This window comes from Homarus americanus, unplaced genomic scaffold, assembly GCF_018991925.1.
Source record: "Homarus americanus isolate GMGI-L3 unplaced genomic scaffold, GMGI_Hamer_2.0 scaffold27231, whole genome shotgun sequence".
In the NCBI taxonomy this organism is placed as follows: Eukaryota; Metazoa; Arthropoda; class Malacostraca; order Decapoda; family Nephropidae; genus Homarus; species Homarus americanus.
The window spans coordinates 2,901,588-2,927,208 of record NW_024718545.1 but is presented as its reverse complement, the minus strand read 5'-3'; the positions used below and the strand labels follow the sequence as shown (position 1 = coordinate 2,927,208).

Genomic DNA, 25,621 nt, shown 5'->3' with positions numbered 1-25,621 from the left:
GATGCAACAGAGCTTTAAGCAATTATTTAATATAAATATTCAACAAAAATCATCCCACAACTGGTACTGGTGAAGTGGTATTTGAGAAATGATTCATGATCAAAGTAACAGAACCGTATACTATGTACTAGTGTAGTATAATACTGTATTTGTAAATTTTTTTATCTGATAAATACATTTACATTTATAATATGGACCTGTGTTTCACTTTACCAGCATTGAACTATTTATTTGGCATCAAAATAGACATATCTTGATGGAACACAAAAATATATTTCATTGCACAATTTATCTTACACTAAGTAGGTATGGCACATCAGTTGCTACTTTTACTGGAGGTCGGCAGCGCTGCATCAAGCTGCTGACAGACTGCCCTGTGGTAGACCAACTAACACTGAGGAAGTGGTCATGAGCTGCTGAACTGTCTCACTGTTGTAGCTCTGCATATCTTCACTATCCAGATGGTTGCTGCAGGAAAGTAAATATAAAACTTAACAATGGATATGAACTAATCAATGATGATTTATATTTTAAGTACAGAAATGTGAATATGGTGTACTGTACATTGAAGCAACAAAATTGTTATTTAGGAACAGAGATGTGATATTATGTATTTTCAACTAAAGCACAGCAATTGAGGCAAGTTCTGTATATATTGTACCCCCGTCAATTTTGATCGTTATAAATTGGACTGGCTTAATACACATTGTTTTGTTTGAATTCTGAATAAATCCGAAATAACCGAGCGATTCCAAAAAGTCTCGCGACGATGGACTTGAAAATTCTTGTCCGTCAATTCAACTATGCTGTCGTGGCTCCCCAAGTAGGCTTGGGTCAGGTATAATCCCACTTGGACAATTGCCATCTGGACAATCGTCTTTTCTGTGTGATTTTTGCCATCCCACTTGGACGATTCCCAATTTTAATTGTCATTAATTTAATATTTAAATAATATTCATTTGTACAGGTATTCAAATATTTCATGCTATACCTGTATTCGTATTCATAAAAAAGTATTTGTAGGAATCTTCCAAGTGGGAAGACATTGTCTATCTAGGAATTGTCTGAGTGGCATGTACAGGTAATCTTGGGTCACGCTACTATCATGTGAGAGTGGGTCACCAGTGCAGACGGAGGTTATGCAGCGCTCCCACCAATGAAGGTGACATCTTTAATAACTCGTATCATTGTATCACAGCTGGATGATCATCACACTAAATTTTGAGTGGCAGCAAAGTAGTAGACGTACCCTATTATTAGATGTACTGTATGTACAGTACCCCAAACAAAGTATCGTTAGATTTTCTGTCGGTAAAGTTTGAAACACTACACGAAATACTTTGATATGATCCCCAGTTCATCATCATAAGTTGGTATGCCTGCTTGCCATATCAGCAACAGCTAGAGATGGGGGTAGGATTGGAGGAGGAAGTTGTCCTTACATGGAACACTATTACTTCAATATAACAAGAAATCCTTTAAGCCATATTAATATATGTACAGTATTATTCGAAAATGTATATACTGTACTCATTCATGCTCAAAGGTCACAGATGTAAAACTACCAACCATTCAGAAATAGGTTGAGTAACACTGCTTGGAAAGCCTCGAATCACATCAACCTCATGGCTAATAATACTTTTTGGAGGACTGTACAGTACATTTAAAAAATATTTATGTTTGCACAGTAATTATAGACTGAATATTTTATGAGGCACCCAAAGCATGGTAACTGAGTCCAGTAATCCCGTGTTTTTCGCTTTTTTTTTTTGCTCGGTTTTGACCATTCACTTTTTTTTTTACTAAATTATATATATATATATATATATATATATATATATATATATATATATATATATATATATATATATATATATATATTACACTACAGTATATATAATTTTTATTTATTTATTTGTAAATAAGAATTTTTTTGTATATAACTGTGTTTACGTGTTTTCCATTATCATCCTACAATATGATTATAGTTTCAAATAATGATGTTAGAAAATGCCAGTACAGTGCATCAGTGATCAGTGCGACCAATGGGCCGTGAGTGGAGAGCATGGCGTGGTTAAATGCATGAGCTGTTTGGTGGCTACAGGTACAGTGATTCCTAAAAGAGTATTCACAGTTTTGGCTTTTCGCAGGGGTTTCAGGAATGTAATTCCTGCGAAAAATGCTGGATTACTGTATGTTTGTTAATTGGAATAATGAGGAACAATCTTCGGAACGATTCAAATAAGGTGCAAAAATTGAACAGAAAATGAACGAATAATCAAACACCAAAATTTGAAAATTGTCGAATGATGTCAAAATATTCCGAACTCGGTTAATTTGGATTTTTCAGTAATTAGTTTTCTCCTGTTTACCTACATTTTATATTTTTGTACTTTCAATGTGCTAACCTTGTTTATTTTTACATTTTCTAACTTCCCTACATACTGTATACCCTTTCATATTTTCACCATTTCCAATACAGGGTACCTATCTTTTCTTTATTATGAATTCTCCAACAAACTCACATACAGTATTTATATAAGTCAGCAGGAACTGGTCTACTTTATAGCAAACCCAACAGTGAGTGAACTTTCTAAAAAAAAAAAAATATTCTTAGCATTATAAGTTTTTGATACTGATATTTATGCAAGGCTAAGGTTGACAGATGATATGTGTGGGATAGATCCTTGATACATGATGAAGACAAAGTGGCACTAACATACCTAGACACCTGCCACTTCTATATCCTGATCAGATAAATTGTTGAAAGTCATTAATGATGTTGACACTAGAATATAGTGAATCAAAAGCTCATCCAAAATATTTCCCCCATGTGTGTTGGGATACAGATTTGTACACCAATAAAGTCATTCACAAATACAGCAATAATCAATGAGTATACTGTAATTACTTAATGTATACTCCATTCACTAGATGTGGAGCATTAAGTGCATGTATGGTTGACTGTGCCCCTTCTTCCACGCCTCTCATGAAAATGAAACAATTTATACGGGTAAATATCTCGCTCCACGACTGCCAGGAGTGACGATAGATGGGAGTCCAAACATTCCCTGGATCAACTAATGCCACTGATACTCCTGGAATTAAAGAGATGGTAACCTTTAATTTTTAAGCAGAAGAAACAAAGGAAGTTAAAATAGCATCACGAAATTTCAATAAAGACATAAAATCATTTGATATGATATTTGTTACCTGTGAAACTTTTGGGGAAATCAAAACCATGAAGATAATTTAGATCAAATCTGGATGTGCACAGCAATAAAAATAATGAGTTCCCACCAAGTACCACAACTGAAGAATTACCTGGTACTGTTTGACTGAGATGTTGAGCAAAGAGATGTAAGGCCAATTTTGAGATGCCATAGTTCTTCACATGATCAGCAAATGTCTCCAACTCTCTTGATTGTTTAGGATTGAAGAGAATCAATTCTTCTGGTGACGCTAACTTATGGGCCTCAGATGTGACAAATACAACACGAGTTTCAGGTGGACGCTCTATGACATTCAGTAGCAAGGTGGTCAGAAGGACTACACCTGTAACAATACAATGATATGTTATAATGAACCTTTTCTGCTCAATGTAAGTAAACAGGTAAGTGTAAAAAAAAAGTGCAATAACAGTGATAACCAAATGATGTGATGACGGATTGGGAGATGTAGAAAGAAATGGATAACACTGACTAGCACAAGAAATTAATGCAAGAGACTGTACAGATTAATGTAAAGAAAACCCAAATGTAAAGGAACATAGAGGGGCCTGGCAAGTCATACAGAAACAAATGTCAGTCAGTCCCTAAGTACGTACAACATCTATAATGACTGTAGAGGTTACATGTTGGTAGTAACCCCTTGCAATAGATACTTCACACTCCTTAATTTAATTCTAATAAGAAGGATCAGTGTCATGGAGTTATGTTGCATTCAAAAGGGATGTGATGAATGGGAAATGGTGGGAGCAGGTTTTTTTTTATGCTTCAGTATAATAAATTTTTATTATTTTCATACATATTGTATGAGATTTAGCATTATGTGAACAATGGGTAATTAAACTTGATCCTTACCAAGGTAGTTTGTTTGGTAGGTAATCTCAATCTCATTACAAGTTAAGCCTGCTGGGTGATGAAATACAGCAGCGTTGTTGACCAGAGCATCCAGCCGACGTTCACCTTGGCCAGAGAAAATAACACCATTGATGTCAAGATATGCGGGAATATTCTAAGAACAAAATTTCTCTCTAAATACAGCCTAGACTCAATGCACAATTAGATGGTACAGTGCTTGATTTCTATAATAAATAGCTACTGCCATACTGCTAAGCATAACTAGATATAAACCCACATCAATTTTAAAAATGACTCCTATTCATCACAGCAGCACCAGAAGCATCTAATGAAAACTTAGGATAGCATAATCACCAATGTTTCAGAAGAGATTTATAGTTATTCTACTGAACATCATACTTTACCAAGGAATGTATTTAACATCAAACTTCATGATTATTGGAGCATGATTAGACCTTCTGCACTCAAAGTTTCCATATATACTGTATAATGTCTTCTATATAAGGGCATAATGGCATTCAGAACTTAAAATTTTTGACATTTGGAGAAGAGTTATGGCTCACAGTACAGTACAGTACAGTATACCATCACTGTAGCTGAACTTAAGGTTAAATTATCTTGTATCGTACATACTGTATTCCACAGCTCACTTACATTTTAAGAACGCCTCGACAAATACTCGTATAGAGGAGAAATCAGTAAGATCAAGATGCAAAAAATAAACAGCCTGATTTCCAGTTGCTTTGCGCAGCTTCTTTACGGCCTTGTCTCCAGCCTTGTGATTACGGAATGCCAAGTAAACAACTGCACCTGTAAGAAGTTCAAGAAGATATATATATACCCTGTATATATATATACCTGTATATATATACCTGTATATATATATATATATATATATATATATATATATATATATATATATATATATATATATATATATATATATATATATATATATATATATATATATATATATATATATATATATATATTCATTCTAGAGACAGTAATTTCTTTTACCTGTATTGTATACAGTATATGTGTATATATGTGTGTTGACACACACACACACACACACACAAAACACATACAAATAGATAATAATGGGAAAATCCTCTCAGAAATAATCAGAAACAATGTATTAAAAATGTGAGAGTCTACCCTCAAGTCAGCTCCATGCTTTGTTATTAATAACACATTTTTAATACATTTGTTTCTGATTACACACACACACATATATACAGGTAAAAGAAATTACTGTCCAAAGGGCAAACACATAAAGTGAATACAGTAGTACCCCGATTTACGCGGTCAATTGAACCCACGGGGTACCGCGGAAAGTGAAAACCGCGTAAAGTGAACAACAGAACATATGGGATTAATTCCAATAGAGACTGGCCCGACCCCCAAACTCCACTTTTTCCGACACAATACCTATGTTGTAGTAAAAATAACATCTTAATTTTATGATGGTATGCACACAATTAATATTTAAGAGAAATAGTCGCCAGGTTAATGTCCATTCAAATAATGGACTCAACTCACCCCCCCCTTCTTCCCAGCTCACTAGCTCCTACCTCTCTGAAAAATGTTTGGGTGAAAACAGTAGATTTTAGGTATAGTAATAAATAATACCTCAGACTAAAGTTAGGATAATATAATTGACATTTCTGGATTCCTTGTAGGTCAGGGAATATTTTGAATGTAAACTTCATATATTTTGCACAAATGATAAAATATTTGCTTTGTGTAAAACAAATTATTACATTAGATCTAAAATTTGTATGTCTAATGCAAAATCCATGATGTTTATATTCAAAATGATCATCATACAGTATTGTAAGAATTCCACCAATGTAAATTATATTCTGGCCAGGTAATTTGTATGAATTTTATGAGCTAAATAAAAAATTATACTTCACCTGAGTAGATGCACCGCGGAAAGTGAAAGTCCGGTTCTGGCGAGGTACCATGTAAATGAGAAATCGCGGAAAGTGAAACTGCGTAAAGAGGGGTAATACTGTACACGTATAAATTTTTTTGCACACAAATAAAAATACAACCCCCCCCCTCCCCTGGTCCGCAAATGTTATTCGCGGCCATTTTGAGAACCTAACCCCAGCAAATTTTAAGGGCATGCTGTATTTTCTTTACCTGATGACTATACCGGAATCACCACCATCATATCATATCTCAATTCATTAGATGATTCTTTCCTAATGATTCACAGCATTTCTGTTGACTACTTTATGAAGGAGGAGGGAAGGCATAGAAGGATTAGGAAGCATAGTAAAGGAAGCAGTAAATGGCAGGAAAAGGAACATCAAGGAAACAGCCAAGTACATAATATGACCAGGAAACAACACTGAAGGATGTTTACCTTTTTTGGCCAGATCAAGCGCTGTAGAATGGCCAATACCACTGCTGGAGCCAGTGACAATGACCACTTTTTCCCGTACTCTGTTCTGACAATGGCATGTCACAGGAGTCGTCAATCTGCCAAGAGTATAAACAAAAATTAAAACAACTACTACACAAAATTAATGACTTTGGTTAGAAGACTGATGGTATTTTTGGAGTGCTGTACACAGTACTGTACAGTTATAGACAATCAAGAACTAATGTACTGTCTCAATTATTTTGTAGTACATTAATGTGTGTTCTATTATGGCTTCTTTAAATACAATAAACTGAAATAAATGTATAGTACTGATCAACGACAGTACTGTACATGAATACAGGCAATTACTGTTATACGATGGATCAATATACGCTTGATCAGTTTTAAAACGTAAAAAAATAATACCATTTACGACCATGCGAGGGCTAAATAACAGTTTTAATTCGCGGTCCTCTATATTCATGGATGACACTCTGGATACACCCAAGAATGTATGCTGGTAATTTTAAAGTTGCTTGCATTTTTGCGGCTAGGACAGGGAGCCATTCATTCTAGAGACAGTAATTTCTTTTACCTGTATTGTACAGTATATATGTACAAAGCATGGAGTTTACTTGAGGGTAGACTCTCACATTTTTGCTACATTTTGATACATATTGTTGTCTTGTTTCTGATTACTTGTGAGAGGATTTCCCATTATTATTTACTTTTATGTGTCTGTGTGTGTCTACACACTCACATATATACAATACAGGTAAAAGAAATAATTGTCCTAAAGGCAAACACACAAAGGGAATACAGGTTGGGTATCCTTTATCTGAATGCTTGGGGCCTTGAGGGTCTCGGATTTGGTATTTTTTTGGATTTTGGAATGCTTATATCCTGTATACAGAACCTGTATAATGGAGTAGCTCACCCAGCAGGGATGGGGCCCAAGTCTATGTACCTCACCAAGATGCCCGATTCTGAGGCACTAAGCAGCCTGTCTTACCTTTATTCATTACACATACATATTTACCCCAGTAAAAATTATGATATATGACATATTCAGCGTATTGTATTATCTACCATAAACATAGTGAAATAGACTTTCGAATTTCAAAGCATTTCGGACTTGGGGAATTTTGGATAAGGGATACCCAACTTGTATACCTTTCTTTGCACACGAGTAAACATGTACCCTGCCCTCCTTTGGTCAGCAAATGATATTTGCGAATTTGGCTATTCGTGGCCATTTTGACACCCAAACCCCTGCGAATTTTAAGGACATGTTGTACCAGTAAATGTCGGCAATAAATAAAAATAATAGTATAATAACAAAAAAGAAAAAAAATACTGCATTGCCATTTGGCCATCTCGTCAGTAGCCAGAGACAGCAGAGCCATGAGAAAGTCAATCCCTCCCTTGTGCTCGCTCCTACACCTGTAATCAATGTTTAATGCCTTTATATTTTTTACCCATGATAATTTTTTTGTGACATTCTGTATTCATGAATGTGTGCATGTAAGAGAGTAAAATAAATTGAAGAGAACTACTAATACTGTATCTCCAAAACACGAGTTGAAGAAAAACAATAACGCTCCTTCTGCCTCTCCCACAATCTACGCACTTATTCCACTGGTTGTAAGAAATGTTTATTATCTTATAATAATAATTTTTTTTTTTTTTGCACATTCTCTATGAACAGTTGTGTGCATGTAACAGAGTTAAAGAAAATGATTAAAGTTCTGTATATCTTCAGTACTTGAAAATATGAATTTAAAAATAACAATAATGCAGCCCACACCACCCACCACCACACCACCCACCACCACACCACCCACCACCACACTACCCACCACCACACCACCCACCACCACACTCCTGTCACCACCACTCTCTCATCATCACCACCCACCACCACACTACCCACCACCACACCACCCACCACCACACCACCCACCACCACACTCCTGTCACCACCACTCTCTCGTCATCACCACCCACCACCACACTCTCGTCATCACCACCCACCATACCGGTAATTCCCCCCCACCACCACCACCACCAACAATCACCATAATCACCAGCAACACTCCTCATCACTACTAACCAAGGCTGTATTTGGGGGGGCGGGTTATGAGGATGAACCCCCCAAAGAAAAATATAAATAAAAATAAGAATCAGCATACCTGTATTTTTTAATTTGGTCGGCACCTTAACTCACAGTGGGCTATATAAACTACTATTAAGGAGCGGTGCCGACGCTGTATCTTATCATCAATAGAAACACTTAAATGAGTAGGCTAAATATTCTTATAGATTCTTTTAAACATCAAATATTCAATTAAATTCCAACATGGCTGCCAGTTCTGTACACTGGGGGTATTTTATTACTTAAATCACAATTTTACCTTGAAATATACATTGTGAATTGCAGGTATAAATTATTGTACACCAAATAATATACTGTAACTTAAATGGAGAGAGAAAGAGGTGTTTGGCAGTCTTATTATGTCATATGTTTGTGGTATACAGTATAGCATTTATTGACTGAAAGCCAGCAACTCCCTGCTGAATTCTACTGAACACACTGAAAGCCTGGAACCTTCTGCTGAATTCTATTGAATATACTGAGTTAGTGATTATCATTTTCTCCTCCAGCTTTTGTATAGTGTAGTTATTTTAGCAATACAGTACAGTATAATATGTAATAAAAAAAACATGTTATACATTAGCTAGGCAAGAGATGCAAAGAGAGATGCTTATTATACAATTACACAAGTACCTGTACTGGTAAATGACTAAATGGCATTATTTGTTGTTGCATGGCAGGTTCAAATGAAAGGTACAGAGTACTCTGTCAGCCTCTGTTTTGAAAAGAAACAAGCAGTCACTTGAACAGAATAAAGCTGAAGACCCTATACAGCCTAAGCCTATACTGCAGGAGTCTGATGAACATGACGATGGGCAGGACTCTACCTATGATCTATCTACTTCAGAAGAAGCACACCCTTCAACAAGCCATTGTCTGAATTCTAATAATGGCAAAGTATGGCATTGGGAGAATTATTGGTGTTAAAGTTAATGATGCTACAAAAGATAAATTGTTGCAGTCCCCATGGACACTTGCTCATTCTTATAAGTTCCCAGAGAACCCCAAGAGACAGTTAAAGTTTCTGTTGGCGTGGTTGGAAAGGTTACCCTGGCTAGCTTATTCTAAAAAACTTGAAGGTAGTTTTGGAAGAGAAGTGTCCTTTGTGGTACAGTTTTTGTTTAAAACATACTTGTTATTTTCTGCCAAAAATCATTTACCCTTAATGCCACAATAATATAAACATAATTAAAGGATTATTTGTTTTTATGTCTCAGAGAGTAAATGTCTCAAGCAGCTCTTCAGTCTTCTGTCCCCCCACTCCCAACATAATTTCTAGATGTGGCCTTGCCACTAACATTCACCACCACCACCACCACTCATCACCACCAACATACTACCACCACCACTCACCCTCACCAACACACTACAGTACCACCACCACTCACCACCATCAACAATCACCATAATCACCACCAACAATCACCATCAACATTCATCATCACCATAACATTCACCACCACCAACACACAACTACTCACCATCATCACCAACACCCCCCCCTCCTGCTCTGCTCTCCCCTTTCTCTTCTCACGATCGGACACTAACTACCGCTGGTGTAAGAAATGTTTATCATATCTATGTTTTTGACCTTTTGATAATTAATAACTTCTTTTATGTTTTTTTTGCACATTCTGTATGAACAATTGTGTGTACATGAAACAGAGTAAAATAAATTGAACACAAATACGTATATCTACTAAAAATTCTGAGTTGAAAAATAACAATAAGACAGCTTCGCCTGGTAGGAGGAGGGATAAGGCGATGTAGCTAAGGTGACATCCAACTTGGGGACCTGCCATCACACATGTTCACGTAAGGTAAATGAAATTATTTTGTATAAATTTATTGATGTTATGTGTATTTATAAATTATTTGAGTTATTTAGACATTATTTAATCATTATAGCAGCAGGTTATAAAACTTGTTTGAGCTCTTCAGGGGCTCAGGAACAGAAGCTATTTTTCACCATAAGTTATTAATATCAATAGATCACTTAGCGATGGCTTTTTAGGTCCCTAACCCCACCTTATAACAGTCATTGCCTGTATGTACTGTTGTTAAATTAAATAGTTTTCTATGATGATAAATTATGAGTCGTTAATTGTTTGGTGATATGCAAATCAGAGCGGCAATACTGTACATTTAGGATGAAAAAGAATTCATTTATGGATATACTGTACTACAGAGAGGTCTTGAACCATGAGACTGATGAGTTGCAATAACAAAAATTACCACAAGGGAATCATAACAATATAAATAATGCTAAATAAGAATCTATATTTTTCTTGATTTTCAACACACACAGAACTGTACAGTACTTTATAAGTAATTTTTGACTACTGTATTATTGTACTACTTAATAATGTCACTTCACAGTACCACAAAAGAACAATGGCTGCCTGTGTCTTCAAGCTGGTGAAAGTTCTACAGTGACAGACTTTTAACATGCAAATTCTTACGTGCAGTGAAAACCCAACTTGGAAGATAAAAGTATAAGTGATTATTTTAAATATAGATACCCTTTAAGTACAGTTTCTCTTGAATCTTCACTAAATATCAAAACTCCTACAGTACAGAAATCAAGAGTCAAAATTTTTCTATTTGCATACACTGACACAGTAATGATATTGACAGTATTAAAACTTTATCTTGGAGTATTACTTTATTATTTTTGTTTAATAATATCATTCAATAAGCATTGCTAAACAATTGTACTTAGGAAAAAAATAGGTCCCACTTGCTTAGCTAGTAATAAAGAGCAGTGTATACAAAGACATACAGTAAAATTTTCTGTTATGCCATAAAAAATATTGGCAAATTTTTCCTGTAAATGGTAGGATCTGTTTTCTCTTAAGTTTTCATAGTGATTCAAATTCCTTTATGTGTCAAGACTGATTATATAATTAACTAATACAATACAACAAATGTAAACTGTAGCACACATACAGTACAGTATCAGTATAAAATATGAGTATATAGTACATATGGTGGCTATGCTAATGTATCTAACCAAAAATATTTAGCATCTACAGCAGCACAAGGAGAGCAACTACATGAAACTTTAAGTCGATATATATATATATATATATATATATATATATATATATATATATATATATATATATATATATATATATATATATATATATATATATATATATATATATATATATATATATATATATATATATATATATATATATATATATATATATATATATATATATATATATATATATATATATATATATATATATATATATATATATATATATATATATATCCTAGTCCAGATTCACTCTCTTCTTGTTAATCACACAGCCAGTCTAAATCATCACCATACCCTCAAAATTATGGTATTGACATTTAACATAGAACAAGGTACAAAACATTCCATTATAACCCGAGATGACATGCAAGTTCACAAGTAAGGTCGAGAAGCAAGATATAAACACACATGTAATTATCATAAGTGGTTGTCTATGGTCTGTTAAATGAAATGATTCAAAGAAATAATGTAACACAATATCACTATGTTAACCATTTAAAGAAAGCTCTTCAACTGTCATCAAGTTATTTTTAAATCTTTCAGTAGTACAAGATTGGATACTTTGTCATAATCACTTCAAAATAATAAATCCTGAATTGAAGGACTGAGAAAAGAAACCCCACATTTTATGAGTAAGAGAAGTGTGTGACCGGTGAGGTCCATACTGATAACTGCCCTCTGACAAAGCTCACTTTTAGCCAGAACTGACCGATTTAGTGGCAAGTAAGAGTATCTACTACTAAATATCACTTTTTGTTGCCAGCAGCAAAATGTTAAAAAAATTACAAGAGGCTACAACTATTACTCCTTAAAATGTGTAATAAAGGGAAGCTGAAATGCCTTATTGAGAGCAGGAGCACCAGATATCGTTCATATGGTGCAGTGGCAGGAGCTCAGAGCATCTGCACACAAATTTTCATTTAGAGCTCTTGAGAAGTTCAAAGTGTGTGAACAACTAAGTGGGTTTTGATTCTATAACCTGAATTTTTGCTGAGCTTTGAACTAACCACTGGTTTACATGGAATTGATGTGACAGTGAGCCACCTGGGTAAGAAATACTGCTTAGTACAGAAGAATATCTAACAAAATTTGAGAGTACTGTACTGTTAATTGGTTCATAAGAAAATCCTGTTGATACATAATTCAAAAGGTGGGCTTTACAGGTGGGTGTTCAGCAGTATGGGTCTCATAGGTCATAAAATGTAACAGATAAAACAACCACAAAGATGGTCACTCTGTATATGGACTAGAAGTCAGGCAAAACATGTTCATGGCACACATTATCAACTCACTTCAACCATCGCTTCAGAAGTGTAAGTCCAGCGGCAACTGTGAAGCGCAATGCAGACACCAAGTAAGCCAGGAAAACTGTAAGCATCCTGAGTGTAACCACTTCCAGGTGTCAACACTTGCTAGGTCCAGGCACAGTCACCCTATTTAATTTTCTTAAACAGGCTTATGCAACATACACACGTTAATGTTCATGTATGAAATGAAATGCTATTCACAGACACAAAGGGAAGCTTAACCACTGACAATAAAGATAATTAGATGCTGAACACTTCATTCAATTTGTTGTGTTATATACAATGAAGAAATCAGTGGTTTTGACTTTATTGAAGAGCATCATCATTACTCGAGACTCTTGAGAGTTCAGTTAGAGGCCAAATGTTCATTATCATCCATTATCACACCAATTTATACCATAATATTACACACAATCACCTTTATACTTCACGTAGTAGAAAAAGATGTAAAAAGAACAATAATAATAAAAAAAGGACAAATTTTTCTAATAATTTATATTCTGGGGAGACAGATGCTCCATTATGAATATTAACACCATCATTAAGGTTGTGGAAACATGATCAGACTAATACCATACTGGACACCAGTTACATTTGAGGTGATGTACAGTACCTACACTTTGCACATACACAGTACTGTACTGTAATTAGAATCTTAATAACATCAACACTTTTTTTAATTTACCCCAAATCAGTCAATTATCTTCATCAGTGAATGGAGTCTTTTGTTTCTCAGACTACAGTACTAGCCATGTGTTGAAATGTTTTCAGTGACTGCCTCTGATTACTGAACCCAATTAAATTTATGTAGAGCCTCACTAACCCATTACAGCTTTTGTCCAGATCAGTCAAAGGTCGAGGCAGATAGTTATTAATTGATTCATGAGGATTCCAGAAGTGTCCACAGTAAGCTAAATCTTAAGAGAGAATCATAGAAGATGAGAGTGAGGCTACCACAGGTTATATGACTGACCAGTATCATGAAGGATAAGTGTACAGTTGTCCACAGGTATAGTGCTCCACCTCTTGGCGGCCAAACCAAACATGTGACGCAAATTTCCAATACACTACAAATATTGCCCCCAAAAATATATTGTTAGCCACACGTTCAGAAAAGCTACCAAGGGGTGGAACCCTATACCTGTGGGCAACTGTACATTTTACTTACATACAGTATTTTGCCATTATCCTTGAGAATATTAAGAGTGTAATTTACTATTGTCAGAAAGTATTAGATGTCAATCCTGCAAGGCTGATAAAACACAGTGGTGTGTAATCCTAAGAAGCACGTAAGCATTGCTTACCCTGTAAAAATTCTTCCCTTCAGAATTCAAATCTCTTTGTTTAGTTAATATATTATTTAAGTGTACAGTACCTATACAGTATTCTGCATTTTTGTTATTAAAGTTTCAGTGAATTTAAACCTGCTGTAATAGGAGTCGACTTTAGAAACTTGCAAGACAGAAGAGTTTGTCAGTTGAAAATATGTCCCTTGAATATGCAACATTCGATTTGCAGTAGCCTCTTCTGCCCTCTTGCAGGATAAAATGATATACCACTGCCAGATGTAAGTTGAAAACTATTAATTTAAATTATATTAACCCACTTTTTCACAAATCCATGTAAATAGGATGCTGATGCTGGAATTGCCACTCAATAATATTTGCTAGAGATTTTGGCAATGAAAGCATACCATACTCCTGGTTGTCCCTTCCCAACTACTACCTGATACAGCACTGCAGCATTACCAGATTAAGCATAAATAGTTTATATAATGTGTGCATTTCAATTTAGCATAACCCATGCAAAATGATTTACTTCATTGGGAATAAATCTGAAATAAGTTATAAATTATTTCAGATTTATTCCCAACTTATAATGTACTTAAGATTGCTAATTGTCTAACAAAAATCTTATCCTAAATGAAGGTTAAAGATGAACAAAAATAACTATTACCATAATCATCTAACTTTTTGTTCTGTTTCAGTTTCATAGACTACTAGACTAGCAGTATAAAGTAGTTAACAATGTAATTTGTTTAGCCCAGCAGTTTTTCATGCCATGCCACTGTCTACAATGTGTTCCATAAACACTTTTAAAATATCAGGGGGTGTGTTCCTGACATAAATAAAAGATAAATGACTAAATGACCAAATTGACAATTCTCAATACTTGTACAATAGTTTTTGAGTTACAGCACATGACAGATTTGGGTAGGAATGTGATGAAACCTACAGGTTGTAAATGAAACATCCAATGGACAGAATGAAACACATTCATATCCCACACAATGTAAAATCTTCACAATGGAAATGATAACATGATGTTAATTATGTGTGCAGTCTCTGATACTGGATTGTTATCACCTGTTACATGACCAAATGACATAATGAGCAGGGGCATGTGTGGGTGGTGATCGGAGGAGGGAGAGTGAGGGCTAACATACCAAACTTATGTAAGGTGGTTGTTTAAGGTTGGCTGTCCACTTTCTTCCCTGCAGTGGTCGTCAGCTGAACGTCTGCATCAACCAGGGTTGGGTGACCACACGGAAGAGGACATGCAGGAATATTCATTTGGTGAATAATATGCAGATATGCACCTGACACTGTGTGTGGCTGGTGGAAATGCAGCAGAGGCAGTATGGCTGTACAGGGAATGTTACTCAAACCGCAGAATGCCATCACATCCAACATTTCATCACATTCCTCCCAAACCTGTCATGTGCTGTAACTTCTGTATTGAGAATTGATAATTTGGTCATTTATCTTTACTAATGTCTCTGGAATACACCCCCTGATTTATGAAAGGTGTTCATGGAACATCCTGTATATATACAGCTAGAGAATTTTAAATTTCATAGAAAAGTACTGTAGTCATTTACAAAATTTTAATTCTACATTTATTAATGTGAAACATATATTATTTACAAAATCACTAAGCAATAATATGTGTGCCCTTATCAGAAAAAACTTTCAGTGTAATATACTACCTGTACTGAAATTATTAGTCTATGTCAAGCGGTGTCTTTTACTACTAAATTTAAGTACCTCCCAATATATGAATGAAGATATTACCGGGTACTTATGAAGTCCACTGAAAGTACTGTTTAACAGTCTGCTTACTAGAGAATGATATAAAAGCACAAGTAAAAATGTTTGGGGAATGAGAGATGGTTTTGAAGTAGATATAACTAAGACTGTGTAACTACTGCATAATTTTTTAACAATGTCATTCACCTCTATGAAAACATATCCTGACTGACTCACAAACTTTTTTGACCAGTCTGTTTTGTCCAATGTCATTGCTGTTTATATGTGGGTGAAGTAGATAGTGAGATAAAGGTGTGTGGGTGAAGTAGATAGTGAGATAAAGGTGTGTGGGTGAAATAGATAGTGAGATAAAGGTGTGTGGGTGAAGTAGATAGTGAGATAAAGGTGTGTGGGTGAAGTAGATAGTGAGATAAAGGTGTGTGGGTGAAGTAGATAGTGAGATAAAGGTGTGTAGGTGAAGTAGATAGTGAGATAAAGTGAAGTAGATGAGAAGAGGTGTGTGGGTGAAGTAGATAGTGAGATAAAGGTGTGTGGGTGAAGTAGATAGTGAGATAAAGGTGTGTGGGTGAAGTAGATAGTGAGATAAAGGTGTGTGGGTGAAGTAGATAGTGAGATAAAGGTGTGTGGGTGAAGTAGATAGTGAGATAAAGGTGTGTGGGTGAAGTAGATAGTGAGATAAAGGTGTGTGGGTGAAGTAGATAGTGAGATAAAGGTGTGTAGGTGAAGTAGATAGTGAGATAAAGGTGTGTGGGTGAGGCAAGAGCCATGCAAGAGTTAAATGGCAGGAGAGGTCCCTGGTAACAGACTTTATTGTTCTGATGATTATTGTTCTTTTGGCCAAGAGCCCCATAACATAAACAATCAGCGAGAGAGTTAAATAATATTTTAAAGGAGATTAGTTAATGTCTGTAGAACGAATGACATCAACAACAATAGAAAACAAGGCATTTTTAAGTCACATCACAAGGGTTTGAAGAGCAGATAAGGAGTAACAGAACCAGGTGCATGTGCAGGAGTAACAGAACCAGGTGCATGTGCAGGAGTAACAGAACCAGGTGCATGTGCAGGAGTAACAGAACCAGGTACATGTGCAGGAGAGCCGGGTGCATGTGCAGGAGTAACAGAACCAGGTGCATGTGCAGGAGTAACAAGAACCAGGTGCATGTGCAGGAGCACAGAACCAGGTATGTGCAGGAGTAACAGAACCAGGTGCATGTGCAGAACAGAACCAGGTGCATGTGCAGGAGTAACAGAACCAGGTGCATGTGCAGGAGTAACAGAACAGGTGCATGTGCAGTAACAGAACCAGGTGCATGTGCAGGAGTAACAGAACCAGGTGCATGTGCAGGAGTAACAGAACAGGTGCATGTGCAGAAGACCAGGTGCATGTGCAGGAACAGAACCAGGTGCATGTGCAGGAGTAACAGAACCAGGTGCATGTGCAGGGTGTGCAGGACCGGTGCATGTGCAGGAGTAACAGAACCAGGTGCATGTGCAGGAGTAACAGAACCAGGTGCATGTGCAGGAGTAACAGAACAAAGGTGCATGTGCAGGAGTAACAGAACCAGGTGCATGTGCAGGAGTAACAGAACCAGGTGCATGTGCAGGAGTAACAGAACCAGGTGCATGTGCAGGAGTAACAGAACCAGGTGCATGTGCAGGAGTAACAGAACCAGGTGCATGTGCAGGAGTAACAGAACCAGGTGCATGTGCAGGAGTAACAGAACCAGGTGCATGTGCAGGAGTAACAGAACCAGGTGCATGTGCAGGAGTAACAGAACCAGGTGCATGCAACAGAACCAGGTGCATGTGTAACAGAACCAGGTGCATGTGCAGGAGTAAACAGAACCAGGTGCATGTGCAGGAGTAACAGAACCAGGTGCATGTGCAGGAGTAACAGAACCAGGTGCATGTGCAGGAGTAACAGAACCAGGTGCATGTGCAGGAGAGCCGGGTGCATGTGCAGGAGTAACAGAAATAGACTCACATTTTCAGAGTCAATATGCCATACCGGGTAAAGATTAGAAGAATATATACTGTATCTATAGTAAAAAAAATAAATAAATAAAAATTATTCATGCACTTACAAATACCGCAAGACAACACATTAACCAAGAAAATACACAATATTCCGTGAATAAAAAATGTGCTTGTGAAATTACGAGTTCACTTAAACTGTTGTGTACATTTAAAAGTTTTACACAATCTATGGTAAGACTTCCTTCTCCTAAGACCCTCCCAAGTATATGATGGTTTTGTCTCTTCATTATAAAGGTCTGTAGCTATTATAATAGTTGGGGCTGTGGATTTTTTTATTTGAAGACATTTAGGTTAGAGTTTCCTCTTTCAGTGCTCACAATTGTTTCTGAATGACCAGTGAAAAAGGAGTCTTTCCTTAAGTTTAAGCTCATGCACAAAGTTTCTTAAGAATGGTTGAGAGAAAAACATCTCACTTGCATCCTAGCTTGGAGAGCTGCACAACAGTCAAGGTGGGAAGAGAGAAAAAATAAACACATAAAAAACCTATTCAAGAATTATCTAAACAATTTACTCAATGGTTAACTATTTAAAAGTACAGGTATAGAGCTACAGGTATTCAAAACTTCTGCTTGTGTATAAAATTATGTAGACTTTGTCTGTAGTGTACCTGTACATGCATTATGACAGAATCTATCATACACCTATAGTATATGCTATACGGTATTATTCTACAGCTCATTCAAACTAGACAGTATTGTATATACAGTACCAGGTAAAATTATGCAATACAATAACAGTTTGTACTAGTATTATAAAGAAAACAGTGCTGTACGTTTGAAACTCACAACATTACATGCAGCAAGCACAGAGCTCAAAAACTACCATAATCTTGTTTTACAAAAGCCTATATATTAGAGAGTAATTCACAATCCTACCATATGTCTAGAAGAGGCAATGGCATCCCTACTATTCAAAAATTACTTACAGAATCACCCATATAAAATAAAAGATGATTTGGCAATTCACTTTCAATCTTCATTTTAAAATTTTTTTCACTAGAAGTTGAATTGTAGTTAAAAACCATGTATTGTACAGCTGAACTTGAACATAGCATGTTTTCCATACCTTATTACCATAAAAATGGAATACCAGTTTCTTTTATTTGGTGTTAATCACTGACAGTCAATCAAATACAGTGCAGTACCTAACTCATCCTTTTTTTTTTGAGAATTTTGATCAACAATAATAGCACACAGGCAATGATTGTTTCAGACCGATTCAGGTGTCACTCTTGCAACTTGGTAACCCTTGTGAATGAAAAACCTACAAAATTAAAGTCTAACTGGACAAGCAAATATAGTACAGTATTCAGATTGCTAAATCTTGACTTCTAGGAAGCTGGAGACCATATACATTGTACTGTATGGTTCTTTGCTTTCATAAATTAATGTTCTATAAAGTCATAAAACAATCCATGTGGATCCAATAGTAGAAAAGGGTTATGTACAGTTTTGGGGCTGCCACCTTAACAACTAGTTTAGACTCGTGATTTCCTCAACATTAACCTATTTTCATTACCTAGTAGCTTACAAACCTGGAGTAGCTTGATGCATAATATTACTTTTCCCCCTCTATGTTACTCTCCCCTTTTCACTGTCTGTGTGTCTTCAGCCTTCTGGTGAATTAAATCACTAATTTATGTCTCAGTTTACCAGGAACAAAACACTGAGTGCTGCCAAACCTGAGCACATTCCATACTGTACTGTATCTCTCATTGGTTCTCTCTTGCTAGGGTCCGACTAATTACCCAAATGTAGCCAAATATAGCCGGAATGAAGTCAAATAATGGTCCTAGATGAATAAATCGGACTGCCAATTACTTCTCGACTAGTATTTGTGTGTAAACACAAAGTACACAAAATAATAATCAGGTAACACCTTAATTTAATACTGAGTTACATAGATCGAGTAAGTTTACCAATTTTTTGTGACTTTCTGACACCTAAGTCAGTATTTACTTTCTAGGACCATTACTACTTCTCGACTAGTTGATTTGGGGTGTCATCAGTCATGGTGAAGCTAATTCTTGTTACCTTATATTTCAACATACTGGAGAAACATAATCATGAGCTACACATATGTCTATACAATCATATAACTAGTACTATAAAACTAATTAGTCCTTAAATTACGTTTGGATACATTTATCTTTAATGATGAATGAAGTCTTCTTACTCAAAGGATTCCAGATGAGATGAATAATTATCAATGAACTATGGTGAATATAATCTTGGAGAATCGCTAAATAAGCTCACAAAAGGTTTAAATATTAAATATATAAAGCATTTAAAATTCACATTAATATAATAAAAGTCCAATCGTAGTAACTATGACTAGCATCGTGCTGGTCCTCTTCTCCTCACACCTCAACACACACTAAACGCCGCCTTCTACTGCCCTACAGACCTTCTCCTTTACAACTTGGAACCAGTCCTGAAACGCCTGAGGGAAGAGGGCATAAAATATAGTAGACATGAACCTCACACAATGAAAAACATAATTAAAGTGCAAAATCACGTACATGACCGGGGTGATGGCAGAGGACCTGTCTCGTTTAATGTCGGTTCACGAAGTAGTCTTTTATATTTATAATTCTTTTATAATCGAGGAATATCTATGATTCTTTACCTATTTTACTATAAAATATTTCTATTAAATTTATAAATGGTGATGTTATTGATAAAATTAATTGAATAAATATAAAATATGTAACTTATCTGATCATTGTGAGGAGGATTTAAGTAACACAGGTCGTAAATATTATGATTGTGAATGATAGTTTCCCTTTAAATATCGTTTTATTTCAAATATACACATAACATAACACTTGGCAAACTCTTTAAAGCTATCTCATTAAAGTACAACTGACATAAAATGAAATACACAAATATGAACTATTACCGTGTTGACAACAAGTATCACCACATACTGTAGACACCAACAAGCTCCCTCTAGCATAATGAATGAAGCATTATGACTCTATCGCTCAGAGCCAAAGGTCATTCACACTTACACTTTAAAGACCAAGAGACGTGATCATACCCACTTCAGCTGCTTGCCAACTCCTAAGTTCCTGTAATTGTAGTTTTGTTTCACAGCCAACTATTAAATTGTTAAATATTGTTATTCTTATTGTTGTCTCATCATATTATATACATAACTACAAAATATATGTAACATCAAATAACTGCCATTAAATAAATCAATTAGGTCATTCAGGAGGTTCTTTTAGAAAAATTTTACCCCAAAAGTTAGGGTATAATTTTTTTAACTGTGAGAGCTATGCCACTCGTAGTTCGTGGCGTCACTAGCAGTAACTTCTACACAAGTCTCAAGGTCCCTTACATGTATCTTGTGGTCAGGAAATGGAACTCTTAGCGAATGCCTATAATACTCTTCTGTTGGCTCAGTGGGAACAGTCTGCCTCTCCAGTCTCCCCCACAGCCCGAGAACAGACTTTGTGGTAGTCTTCTGCTTCTTTCCGGAAATCCTGAAGGCACGACGTAATTAACACACATCTGGCGAAATACTCAACCAACTTCATGACTTCTACTTTGCAGAGACTTATTGAAGCCTTTGATGTAAGGAAGACACTTGTATATAATGAAGTCAATCCACAGTATGGAAGCTTTTAACTGGGACGGGTCTGTTAGAAATGACCTATGAGGATGACTCATGACGTCAACTTTATTGCATCGGCGCCCAATATCCTCCAAAATCATATTAATAACAAAGATAAGAAGCTAATAGAGAACTATACATGTATTTTTCAATACAATTAATACTTTAGCAGTTATTTTTCTTTTATTTATTTTTTAATATGGCGGCTATTTTTGAAGATGGTGTCTTGAAAAATAGCCGCCATCTTGAAAAATGACAGCCAACACTCGTGACACCCGCCTCCACCATCATACCCTTCGCCAGTTATGTAAGAGATCGTTTAAAGTGTCACCTACATTTTGATAGCATCATATCAGTAAGGTAAGCATGGTAGTTTACACTAATGAAAATTTGCTTACCATACTGATATAATGCTATCAAAATGTAGGTGGTCAGTGAACATGTTTGCATGGATAAATAACTTTCAAAAGGTATTTTCTTTCTGTTTCTAAAAGCTATCTATACTAACGTGTTTAGGGGTAATTGTTGACTTTACACCTTAGCTGACCACTGATTAATTGCCTGGTCTGTATGTTCTGGGAGGTGGGGTAGGGATGGACTCAGCAAAGTTGCTGTTTACGAATTTCGAGGCCACCAGTCTGTGTCTTATAAGTGGCGTGAACTGTACCATAAGGTTGTGCTCACTCCCTCTAGATTGCTTTAGTCTAACCTAACCTAACCTAAATATGTTGTTGCCCGGACTAAAGTAGCACATTGAAGTGAAAATCCTGTAAGCGTAACTCACCCTCTACCCCACTTACTATGCCCGGTGCCTATAGTGATCATCACAGCCCTGATTTACAAAGTGATCTCTTGCATTCATGTCAAGATGAACCTCACTATAATATCCAAGGGTGTAATATCCTTTGTCTACATACTGTATAGACAGAAATACTTGTATAAATTCGGGCTTTTTACACATTGTGTTTATATAGAACACACTACCTGGATTTACCAACACGTCATATCCTGTTATGTTCTACACAGGAATTCACAGCTTTAAAACTGAATTTCTTGTCACGTTGGTAGGTGACATTTGTATCACCTTTAACTTCAAGCCTCAGTAAAACCTATAGAGTAAGCATTTAACTCACCTCCGAGACAGCCACCACACCTCACATAAACCCAGCAGACTGATCTATTTTTATAATAAATTGATAAGGACACTAAGTGTTTACTTTGAGCATGAACACTCTGAAATAATACAAACATGTATTACTTGTTGCTCCTAGTGTATTAAATATCAAGACATAATATCTTCGAGCAACAGAATCAAGAATGGAGCCGAAGTGCAGTTACCAACCTTCACTAGAGTTCCAAGTGAGGTGATTATATACTGTACTCTTAGAATTCTGCGCCCCAAGGTCTCATTAAAGTTTTCCCAGGTGTATAACCAATTATTCATGGCCAGAACAAGTGACACTGTATGAGCACCAAGAAATGCAATGTGGATATGATATGCAAGAAAAACAAACAAAACAAGTGAGGGAACAATCTTACTGAGTGATCGACAACGTCTTCACCACCATATCTAAAGTTACATTTTCGTTTGAGATTTTTAATTCACCTCGTAGAGTGTTCACGTACTCCGTCATCTGCTCCAACTCGTGGTCGTCGACAGCGTCCACGTCCCAGAGTGGAAGGTTTTTGGGACGTAGATGGGAATACTGGGAGTAAGGGACGCCCACCAAATACAGTGTAGCATTGCTGGAGAAACGGACTATGTGTACTCCCTGGTGGTGACCTTGCTCAGACATAGACCACGTTTTCAAACACTCAGCCAAGATGTAGAATTGGTAAGGGTCTGGTTGGCCATATCCTTTCTCCATGATGTCCAGTCTATAGTAAAAGACGTACAGAGACGTGAACGGAGGCGAGGGGAGGAATGTGGCGCGACAAGGGTTGCCTCTAAGTGGTGAGGCCATGCTTATGTTTAGGCTGAGTTCTCGCTGCCAAGACGACAACTGGAGCTTCCCTACATCGCGCAACTCGACGGGAACTCTCTTAACTAGCGGCTTCGTCAGGAAGAACTTCTCTTTGAGGTGGGCGTCAGTGTTAACACCGAAGCCGAAGTGTAGTGTGCGACTCACTTCCGGGAACAGGCACTCACGGCCCTTACGGATATTTAAGTATAACCAAAAGTCGTAGAAGAGAGTGTTGGGATTGGTAATCGTCTCCCACTCAGTAAGAGCTTCCCTCACAAAGTCCAAGGTAACGGCATAGCCCCACTCCACTTGTATCGCTCCACGCATTATTCGAGTGTCATCATAGGCCAGGCCTTTCAAGCCTACGGGCGCATGGGCGTTGACACAGTAGAGTGTTGGGTCAGTCTTCAATAGCCACAGCGTCTGGCTCATGAATGAAAAAAAATCGGGGGAGACTTGAACGTCCTCGTCGAGGAGAATTACTGCCGGTGCGTCGGGGAATTTGTGGGCGACGAGGCGGAAGACGCTGCGGTAGTAGTGGAAGAGTTTGTTGTTGGCGTGGCCATGCACGGGTAGTGTAGTGAAGGTGACATTCATTAGACGTAGCAGCTGTGTGGTGCGTTGTGGAGCGTCGCCCAGCACGACCAGAATGTTGCGGTGTTGAGCTCCGGGGGCAGCCAGGAGGGCAGTGAGGGAGTAATAGAGATACTGGTTGCGACTACCTGCCGTCATAATCACGGGCACTCCAGCCAGGGCCTCCTGACGGGCCACAGCACGAGGGGACGGCATGGGCAGTGGGTCAGGGGTAACCTCATCACAAAGGCCACCCATAACGCCTTGGGATGCACAGTATTGCCATCGCTGGAGCTCCAATTGGCTGTTGCTTTCAGGTGTAGGCAGGAGTGAGAGAGGCAGTAGAAGATGTGCTTGTTGCGTTGCTTCCCCTTGAAGAACAGCCGTCTCAGAAATAGTACGACCACCCTTAACAAACACCCACGTCCAGAGTGCCCTGGGTGGGAGGTGGAGGACGAGCAGTGACCCCAGTTGGGCAAGGTGAAGGGCGGCACCACGCAAACCCACGACACCAGAGCCTGATACCGCCATGACCACGATGCTGCCAGGCGACACCTGCGCCAAGTGCCACTCCAGGTCGATCCAGTGAGCCCAATACTGATCTAGCGGGAACACCTACACCAACACCTCAGTCATTGTCAAATTGTTAAATAGTCATTACTTATTAATTCATACATTTATTACGTACTTCAATTATTACTTGATATTAATTACTTTTTATTACATCGTGAATATTTTGTCGTGAACCCGTACTTGTGTAAGCACTGTCAGCCATGCTGTTATTTGGCCTTATATTCTTGTGAACAACAGAAACACCGAATCAATCCAAACCTAACCTAAGTTAACGTAATATATTCCAGCATCTTTACATCATACAGGTCAGGTTTGGTAGGTTAGGTTAAGTTAGGTAGGTTAAGTCAGGTTAGGTTAAATAAATTCACGGCAAAATATCCACTACTTATCTTCATTTCTCTATTCATTTTTATAACAAATTTATTCATGTTGTTTAACTTTAAAGCCATTACAATTATATAATGTATTAGTTAATAATATATTAACTTTATTCTTATCACTTACACACTTCATCACTTTTACATCTTCTCAAACATATTCATTCCTCCATTATCTCCTACACTTTATTATCTATTTCTCCCCATACAGTATTCATCAATTTCTTAGTTATTTTACTTCATTCATTATTATTTATATCTATTCTCCTTGTTAATCACCCCGGTCTTCTCGGACTATTCCTTGACATTGGATCATGCAATTCGTTAACTTAGGGTGTCGTTTTTGTGTTACGTTGGTGGTACAGCGGTAACGCGCTTAACTCTCACCAATATGTCAAGGGTTCGAGCCTCGGCCGGGACACGCGTGAGAAGGGTGTTATACCAAAC

General features: G+C 37.0%; 2 protein-coding genes across 6 annotated transcripts in view; both read right to left on the bottom strand.

Moving 5' to 3' along the window:
- Positions 1-253: 253 nt before the first annotated feature.
- LOC121859738 (retinol dehydrogenase 11-like) lies at positions 254-20,559 on the bottom strand. 5 transcript variants are annotated; one of them, XM_042356694.1, is made up of 8 exons: positions 20,364-20,559; positions 12,962-13,200; positions 6,463-6,578; positions 4,737-4,892; positions 4,083-4,187; positions 3,325-3,555; positions 2,912-3,098; positions 254-468 (listed from the first exon to the last, which is right to left on the bottom strand). In XM_042356694.1, exons 2-8 carry the CDS (start codon positions 13,045-13,047, stop codon positions 354-356), a joined length of 996 nt encoding a protein of 331 aa, XP_042212628.1. In that variant the 5' UTR covers positions 13,048-13,200; positions 20,364-20,559; the 3' UTR covers positions 254-353. The 5 variants fall into 5 exon arrangements, with proteins under 5 accessions (XP_042212628.1, XP_042212631.1, XP_042212629.1 ...); XM_042356697.1 differs by having other exon boundaries at positions 12,962-13,169; XM_042356695.1 differs by having other exon boundaries at positions 20,395-20,559.
- A 292-nt stretch (positions 20,560-20,851) lies between these two features.
- The window catches only part of LOC121859737 (protein O-linked-mannose beta-1,2-N-acetylglucosaminyltransferase 1-like), a 58,794-nt gene continuing 54,024 nt past the window's right edge, over positions 20,852-25,621 (bottom strand). Inside the window, exon 3 of the mRNA XM_042356692.1 lies at positions 20,852-24,839. Coding sequence (XP_042212626.1) covers positions 23,223-24,755 — 1,533 coding nt within the window. The 5' untranslated portion in view covers positions 24,756-24,839 and the 3' untranslated portion in view covers positions 20,852-23,222. The remainder of the gene's footprint in view (positions 24,840-25,621) is intronic.

What these genes read in the sequence shown, in the direction of transcription:
- LOC121859738 (XM_042356694.1), bottom strand. Translation starts at nt 13,047, where the DNA reads ATGCTTACAGTTTTCCTGGCTTACTTGGTGTCTGCATTGCGCTTCACA. An exon ending in TGTCGAGGCGTTCTTAAAAT is followed by an intron (nt 4,188 to 4,736) that starts GTAAGTGAGCTG and finishes TCTCTGGCCAAG; the next exon opens with GTGAACGTCGGCTGGATGCT. An exon ending in TCTCAGTCAAACAGTACCAG is followed by an intron (nt 3,099 to 3,324) that starts GTAATTCTTCAG and finishes CTTTAATTCCAG; the next exon opens with GAGTATCAGTGGCATTAGTT.